At 41.4% G+C, this 9146-nt stretch overlaps 1 protein-coding gene across 2 annotated transcripts; it reads left to right on the forward strand.

The window, feature by feature from the left end:
• The first annotated feature begins 1782 nt into the window (after nucleotides 1-1782).
• On the forward strand, nucleotides 1783-8641 carry errfi1a (ERBB receptor feedback inhibitor 1a). 2 transcript variants are annotated; one of them, XM_039798385.1, is made up of 4 exons: nucleotides 1783-1982; nucleotides 4954-5153; nucleotides 5340-5428; nucleotides 5657-8641. In XM_039798385.1, exons 2-4 carry the CDS (start codon nucleotides 5032-5034, stop codon nucleotides 6736-6738), a joined length of 1293 nt encoding a protein of 430 aa, XP_039654319.1. In that variant the 5' UTR covers nucleotides 1783-1982; nucleotides 4954-5031; the 3' UTR covers nucleotides 6739-8641. The 2 variants fall into 2 exon arrangements, with proteins under 2 accessions (XP_039654319.1, XP_039654320.1); XM_039798386.1 differs by lacking the exon at nucleotides 1783-1982 and having other exon boundaries at nucleotides 5123-5255.
• The last annotated feature ends 505 nt before the right edge of the window (nucleotides 8642-9146 follow it).

Genomic DNA, 9146 nt, shown 5'->3' on the forward strand with positions numbered 1-9146 from the left:
ACAATCACAAACTTAACACCAAATTTACCAAAATCGTCTACAGACTCATAGGATTGACGTCACCTTACTTCAACACTAAACCTTCTGCTGCTGTGTTTATATCAGTATGAACTTTGGACGCAGGCTAAATATGCACATAATTTAATTACCTCAGCAATCAATGCTGTGACCTCCATAGTGAATAAATCATTTACACTGATGATACAGGTTATTTTTTTCATTTCCAACTCAACTCCACCCTTTTTGTTGGTAAGTGATTCATAGTCTGAGACGGGACTGAAGTGGGAGGAGAGAAAGTTTGGAAATAGCGTATTTTGAGATGGAAAGAGACAGATTCAGAAATATAAAGTGGAAATAAACATAATCACTTTATTGAACTAGCCTTTTCCTTTTGAAAATGTACTTTTATTGTTATAGGTGAGTATTCCCTGTACCATCCATCACATCACACTTGTAAATTATTTATAATCCAAACTGTGATGCTCATTTTATTCACATTACACAAACTGTAATTCTCACCAACAAAACCCCTTCCTCCACTGGTCACAACCAGCCCAGGGAATTCCAAAAATTTGGTTGAAATTATAAAGGGGATTAGCGATAGCCTGGTCCATGTAGAGACCAAATGTGTAATGAAAAGACTTCTGGGTTTGGGGGGGGGGAGGGGGGGGCGGGCTCCGTGCACAAGCTGTAAAGGATTTACGAACTCAGACACAAGAACACTCTGTTCTCTCTCTGCACACACCTCTGCTTTCTGCCACTACTGATTCAACACATAAGTTGTTTGTAGCCATTGTATCGCTGTGTTTGGTTAGTGTGCATGTTACTGTTGGGTTTGTATAGCCCAGATAGGTTAGGTGCCATAGTTATTACAACACCACTTAAGATCTAAGTAGGCTAAGTGACTAGAAATAGAGGGTGTTAGGGATGACACATCTAAGATTTTTACCTTAAACTACACAGAAAAATCAATTTCACCTGATCAACCTTGTAGCCTGAGTTATTTAATTACACTGTGTAAAGTGAACATTAATGTCAGGAAAACAGAGAACAGTTCCAGCTAAAAGCACATGCCCTGGGTGATCTGATAAGCGAGCAGCTAAGCAATCTGGGCTTCATTCAGCTAGCAGCTGTGCAGATAAGAGTGTTTCTGGCTCTGTTTCTTTGCCTGTTGTCTGCGTTATCTATACTGGAGCCATCCCTATTACTGCCTCGGTCTCCCTGCATATCTGTGCAGTTCACTTTTGACTTCAGCACATATGCTTGTTGTTTATGAAACCAGACATTTGAAGTAGGCCTATAATATAGGTCATAAAATGCAACGTTTTTAAAAGCTAAACATATGGGATGATGTTCCACCTTATTACTTTATTGCTGCTATGGAACTGTATGCAATTATGAATAAACATCACTCCACTGCATCAACCAATCCCTGTTCCGCTGAAATGTATTCACAGAGCAGCTGCATGTCTAATTGTTGAGATGTGTACTGTTTAATGCATGTCCCCCATCCCACTGTAACAGTTTATGAGCTAATTTTATCCTTGTGTACACACCTGCTCCGTCCTAGGGATAAAAGCAGACTTTGATCACATCAAGTTAACTTAATGCTCAAATTAGACCTGTGGGTGATTTTGCCATCCCATATGCACTCAGCCTGTCCTGATGTACATAGACTAAACGCTGCAGAGAGACATGTAAAAATGAAAACTGCGCCTTTAAGGGCAAGTGTGCGAGGCGGAGCCAGTGCGTCTTTCGTGTGGTGGAGCTTATATGAAGACATAAGCCTATTGCTCACTACAACACTTGACTTATCTAAAGTGGCACAGTTTAGCCGGAGCTCCACCAATTCGCTGGCGTCCTGTCCCTGATACAGTCAGAAGACTATAGACTCAAATCAAACCAAAGAAACCGAGGAGCTATATTCCACCAAAGAGGAGTCTAGGAGTAAGTCAGCGGAGGAGAACTGTGAAGTTATTTAGGTGAGTTCAGAAAGTGATTTGAAATGTCTGGTGTTGGCTGCTGTAAGTCTTGTCTATTGTTTTGTATGTTGGTGCCAGCACGACAGACTCCACTCATTGATGCAACCTGAGCTCCTCTTGGGATTATATGTATTTAAAAAAAAAAGTATATTCTAAGCCATTTAGAGGTGTAAATTGTCTTTAAGCCGACATAACGAGTTTTAAAAAGTTCTGACAAAATTAACACATTAACACACACATCTAGCCATCTTTTATGATAGACCGAAATATTAAATGTTCTATCCCTTAGACAAGTTTGGGTCGATTGCAAACCTATAACCTGGTATGATTCTTTTATTTAGTCTACAGTATCTATGTGTAACTTTTCCGCTTAAACTAAATGGACATGACAATCAATTCTGTGTCATCAGTACCCGGCCTTGCCAGATAGCTGACTTGTGTGTTGTGGTGTGAGTCACCTGCATGCTAGAAGGCTTTTAACCATTATTATCTCAATCCGGTAAAGTGAGGGGGTGTGCGCGCTGTTTGCTTGCCGCACAGGTAGAGCGGGTATGATTGCTCTGAAATGGCTGCAGGGATGTCATGAGCGGGGTGTGAACTCCTTCTTTCAAGGTCTGTGTGTGACTACTACAATCCTGAATCAAAGGAAAACTATCTCCTGATGTTTTACATCACAGCTAACCAATCAGACCTCCTCCTTTCCAGTAAGCATGGGCCCTGTGTTATCTTCGCACTGGCATTGAGCCTGTCCACCTAGGCTATTGTATAGGCCTACACAGAAAGGCCAGACTTCACCATAAAGACTCACATTTTCTGGTTAAATGATCTGATTTAAGTGATTTAAAGAATTCCATCTTAAGAGGGTTAATGCTCTGCATGACTAAACATAATTTGTTTAATTCTGTTGCCTGTAAATGCTCCTCTGGTTAACTGCCAGGATGAACTGGCTTTGCACCTGTTGCAAGAGGAAGCACAAGCCCCCCGGGGTTCATTATCGAGGATCATGTTGCTTCCCATCCCCGCCGAACCGAATCGACAGCCCTGGGCATGTGGAGTGCATGCCTTGTTGGGCAGTTTGGCTAATGCTGCTGACCCAGGCTTCCTGTTGTTTTAGAGCTTTGTTTCTCCCCAGCTGTCAGGGCAGCACATAAATTTGGCTCATAGGAGACCAGGAGCGAGGGGGCCGTGTTCTTCTCAGTCATCACTCCAACATTATAAGGAAGACAGCTTGTCTCTGGGTGTGCAAGCACCTCATTTGTGGTCTCCAGAAGAGATGACCACCAGGCCAATGGATGCACCTGTTTTACTGCATTCTGAAAAATAGGACTTCTGATAGAGCGCCAAAGCAACAATGCACGGCTGGTGTCAGTGAACTCACACATGGTGTACAACAAATACACCTATAATAGGCATTGTATACTTTATAATAACACTTTCTAAACTCATGTCGCCACAGATTGTGACATACTGAACTGGTTAATCCAGTGTGAGTCAAGACATTCAGATCAGATTTTGCTTCCACTGTATTGCTGACCCCAGAAATATCAATATGCTGCCAGATTTCCTCCTCTCTGAATATTGTACACATTGTTTACTCAGCCCTGACACATACTTGACATGACACGGACATTCGGGTCATTTAACTGGAGGAGTTCTTGCAACATCAGGTATATCTATGGTAACTGGAGGATCCCCTTCTTCTGCCGTTCAGGACAAGCAAGATTGCAGTACTGGAGTACAGCACAGTCAAGTTTAAAATCAACTGTAAACATATTAAGAGTCGAGGTACAGTCTGTAGAAAGAGAAGTCTGAAAGTTGGTTAATGAGTTCACACCTAAGATTGTTATGTTAAATTTAGACTTCTATAGACTAGGGCTGGGCAATATATCGATATTATATCGATATTATATCGATATTGCGATATGAGACTAAATATCGTCTTAGATTTTGGAAATCGTAATATCGTAAATGGCTTAAGTGTTGTCTTTTCCTGGTTTTAAAGGCCCACTACAGAAAGGGTGTTTTTTACCTGCCCAAACTTTTTTCCCCCCCTGATAAAATAAAAAAAAAAAAAATTTTTTCTATTATTTTTACCTTTACCCACTTAGTCATTATATCTACATTACTGAAGATTATTTAACTTAAATCTCATTGTGAAGATATTTTGTTAAAGCACCGATTGTCAACCCTATAATATCGCCACAATATCGACATCGAGGTATAAGGACAAGAATATCGCGATATCTGATTTTCTCCATATCGCCCAGCCCTACTATAGACCCTATATATAGAGTTGAAATGTAAAGATCATTCAGTGAGCTGTTAACAATTAACAATTGTATTTATATATCAATCAACATATGTGTACTGTCAAATAAATCAAAACTAAAGCACTAATTGCTCTCACTGTTTCCACTTTATACAACTTAACTTCTAACTTTTATCTGTCATCTACTTCAGGCTAATGTTTGAATAAAGTAGACTTGAAGAACGAACAACAAAACAATCTGTAAATTATAACAACATTTTTACATCACTATCTTTGTTAGTTATTTTGGTCTATCTACTGTTTTTCTGCTTTCTTTGTAAAATACTCTGAACAGAACATTATGAATGATAAAGTGCTCTGTCCTCATCATTTGTGGGACATAAGTGACCGAAAATCTTGTCAAACTTTTTGTCAAGCTTTTGTCACCTCTGTCATAGAAGATTGTTGTCTTGTCTTATGAGAGGGAAAAGAATAATAAGCAAAAGGCCATAACTAAATATTTGGTGTGGTGGGCAGCAGAAAGGGGGAGATGTGTTATTTGCACTCTATTATAATATCAGGTTTTTTGCTTCAGTAGAGGATGTGAGTTCTGCTTTCAGAGAGCATTTTTTCAATGTGCTACACGTTCTGTTTCTCTTCATCTGCTTTTGCTTTCAACCTCCTTTCACTGTCATTCATTGCTGTGTCTTGGCTGTGTTACAGGTACACCAGAAGCAGGGGCAGCCAGCCGGGCGATCTGAGTGTTTCCTGACTTTGATGTGACCCGAGTGTGCCTGGAGCATGTCCACAGTGGGCCTGACTGCCCAGGAGATCTCATTTCCCATAGAAAACCCCTTCCTGAGGGGCAGCTACTGTCACAGCATGGCCAAACCCTCCTGGAGCTATCGCCATGAGCTGGACAAGTGAGTGTTCAGGTGCCACAACTAGCAGTCCTTTAGGGGAAGATTTTTTAGAAAGGGACAGTATTTCAAATCTGCATGACATGCTGCACTTTTATGGTTCAGGTCAGTCTGAGATTTATTGCAAATTACGATGAAATGTTATGTAGCTCTTAAACTGGTACTAATCTAATGTTTCTTTTTTAACAGCTTCTACTTCAGTATGGACACTGCACACACAGATCACAGCTCTCGTGCCCAGCATAAGGGGCCACCTCCACCGTCTCTAAGTCATGAAAGTAAGTGCATGATCTGTCATCTGCACAGTGCAGGTCTTCTGAAATACCCAAATGCTGCATTGGATGTGTTGTTCCTTTGAATCATCTGCTACATACTAGATATAGTAAGTGGTTTTCCAGAAATGTAGAGAAAGATAGGAGTCCAGTGGAGTAGTAAATTGTTTTTACAGTTTTATACTGTGCCATTAATGTGATGGGTCTGTTTCATTTTTTTTCTATCTCTGACAGGACATAAACACAGTTTCAGCTCACAGAGATTACCTCCAAAGAAATCCCGGCCCTCCCATCTCTCCCTGTCCTGCAGTGCTGAACCATCCACCCCAAGTCCTGCTGATGACGACCAGGTGGTTCCCTCATTCCAGAGGCTCTCAGTGTACGAGTGCAGCAGTCCCCCACAGACGCCAGGCAGATGCTCTAAGCCTCTGCCCCCCATCCCTCCACAAACCGACATCTCTCCTGAGCAGGCTATGGACAGTGAGGTAGAATTTTTTACAAGTTCGGACGACAGCCGCTGCCTGGTGTCTGATCAGTGTCCAAAATTGTCTCCTTTTCGATATGGAGTCCCCAGTCGAAGGAGCTTCAGGGACTGCGGCCAGATTAACTATGCTTACTACGATGGGCCATTAGGGCCGCAAAGCCAGAGGAAGCCCCAACAGCAGCATCAAGCACATCATCCGCAGGAAGCGCGGGAACAGTATGAGCAGCAGCGACAGGAACCACCTGAGCCAGTGGTCTGTCAGAGACAGCAGGATAAAGCTCAGAGGAGGCTACGACGATCGCACTCTGGCCCAGCTGGATCCTTTAACAAGCCCTCGCTGCTGCGCCTCACGTGCCACAAACGCCACACCCAAAGTATGGATAAGCCCGAGGTGCCACCCCCAATCCCTCCTCGAACAATCAAGACAGGAGACTATCGCCGCTGGTCAGCAGAGGTCTCGTCAGGGGCTTACAGCGATGAGGACAAACCACCCAAGGTGCCCCCAAGGGAACCTTTGTCCAGAAGCAGCTCCCGCACCCCCAGCCCCAAGAGCCTCCCCACATACATTAATGGGGTGATGCCACCCACCCAAAGCTTTGCACCGGATCCTAAGTATGTAAGCTGTCGGGGTTTACAGAGACAGAACAGTGAGGGCTCCCCCTGCATCCTCCCTGTTATGGAGAACGGCAAAAAGGCCAGCACCACACATTACTATCTCTTGCCTCAGCGATTTCTTCGTGTCATTAACAGCCCTGGAGCTCACAATACAGATGGATCAGACTCAGACTGGGACTGTCACACCAGTGGGAAAGCACATGTGGATTTAGATTAAAAAGTTTTAGTGGAAGTAGCAGAGGACTCTACTGTAAATGAGCAAAAACCACTTGAAAAATGGTGAAACTGGACGCTATCAACCCTCAAACCGCTGCTTTTACCTTCTTTTTTTTAACCTCTATGTATTCTGAACACACAGGGTGTGTGCGCACTGTAATCAGTTACTGGTAATGTTGGAATAGCTATCACAACCGAGATATTTCATGTAAAAACTGTATCTCTGACAATAGATTGTGGGCAAAATTCAACATTGTAGATCTTATTTTTGATGTGCTTTTTATTACATGACATTCAATATTGTGCTGTTTTTATTGATGATGTGGTACAGTCAGAAGGTACAAGCGGGCCTTGAACCTTGTGTGTTCAGTGTTTTCGGTGTCTGGAAGGTTAAGGATGTTTTGTGAGATGCATTGATGCTGCTTATGTATCTCACAAGAGACAGGTCAGTAATGTAACCATGTATAACTTAATGTATGAAGTCTAAATACAAGGACAGTTAATTTTTAACAAAATGAAGGATGCTAGCACACAAATCTCTTTTCTGTTTGCTATTATATATCAACACGATATGGTTTCCCTGCCTTGATGAAGTTTCAGTTTTACTTAGGCCACTCTATCTGTGTAAATGTTGTTTTCCACATGGTATATTTTGTACTAAGATGTGGGTGCATTACTGGTAGCTACGCATGTTCCATTGGAATGTTTAGTGCAGCTTAAATGGTGTAGTTGTTGGTTAATGAGTGAGTGTGTGTGTGTCTGTGTGTATGTATGTGCATGGACGTGTTTGTGCATACGTGCATGTGAACAGCAGTTGGAAAAGTGTTCTGGTGAGACTTTATAAAAAGGCTTTCTACAATTGGTAGAAAACTGTCAACTATACTTGTTACTGTGCTCTGCTTATTTGCAGCACCTGCGTTTGAGTACAGCCCTCTAAAAAGTAATTGCTTTCTTTTAGTGTCCAGGTCTGTTTTGTTGCACAGAAACTGACCTGTTGAACATTAAGGGAATGTATGCTATCCTTACCGAAATTTTATCAAACAGTTGGAGGAGCATAGCTTTGTCAAGCTGTGATTCATTGCTTGGAACTAATTTGCGTCAAAGTACTACTGTACCTCCCTTTTGAAATAAATCATGTATTTCACTTATTAAAGGCAACATCTAAAATTATAATCTACAAAAGATGAAGTAACCGCTCCATATGTGACTTGACATACAATTTAAATTCAGTTAAGTGTAAGACAAAGTCAATTCTACCTGGATTTCCTTAAATAGAGATTTTAGATCACGCAGATCTTAGATCACGAAGTTGTTGGGCTAACATGTTAATACAGACGCATTACACAGACAGTGCAGGGTTTACCTACCTGACACAGACTTTCCTGTTCTGCTCATGCATTCCTGCCTTACATGATTGCAGTGGGTGTGGTCAGAGAGACTTTGGCTGCTGGCAGCCTAGAAAATGTATGCATTTTTGTTGTAGATGATTCAAGAAGCATCAGGATGATATAGTAAATGTAGCACACGTATTGAAGTAACCCTTTGTATCGAACACGGTGTTCAGTTTGGGAAACATAACTGTTAAGGTCAAATATGAAATATACTTTTTCTCTCCCTCCTGCTCACAAAACCTTGCCAACACAATGTTGCTTTTGACTTAAATGTCTGAAAAATGTTTACATCATACACTGATACTATTTAATCTTAAGGTATTCATGTCTTATTAGAAATAATAAAACTGAATGAAGACTAGTTTAAGAAATAACTTCTCTGCTGTGGTGAAGACATGCACTGGGAGAATACAGTATGCTGTGTACAGTATTTAACAATTCCATTTGTTATGAATAGTTGATAAGTATATAGTCTTTAAAAAAGAAAGCAAAATAAAATGAATTATTTATGAACCTGCTTTATTCTGTTTCTTGAATCTATCAAGCCTGAAATCTCAACTCCGCTGTTTGACCTGTTTTATCACCCACACACCCTCATGCTGTGCCTTTTTGTGACTGGCCTCTATCCAGAGAAAGAAGAGTGACTTACAATAGTCGACTGGCAATACATTGTGTACAGTGTATTGCCTTCCTCTTCCTGGTTAAAACACGTTATCCTCCTGCATGACTCCTTAGATGCTCTGTAGTAGCCAGCTTTGTGCCAACAGGTTTTTTAAGCACTTAAGAATGTTGCAAGTGTTTTACTCTTGACTTGAGTCCATGTGGTTAGGCATGGAGCCGAAACCACAGTGAGCCACACAGAGAATTAGAGGTCAAATCATTACTAATTCAGCTGTAGTTACAATAGCCACCATATAACCTCTCAGCAAGGCAGTAACCATTTCTGTAGGTTTGTAGCAATTGATTTACAATTGTCTTAATGGAACAAAAGGCAGCAGTTGGAGCTATGAGGTCATCT

This window comes from Perca fluviatilis, chromosome 4 (genome assembly GCF_010015445.1).
Source record: "Perca fluviatilis chromosome 4, GENO_Pfluv_1.0, whole genome shotgun sequence".
NCBI classification, from domain to species: domain Eukaryota; kingdom Metazoa; phylum Chordata; class Actinopteri; order Perciformes; family Percidae; genus Perca; species Perca fluviatilis.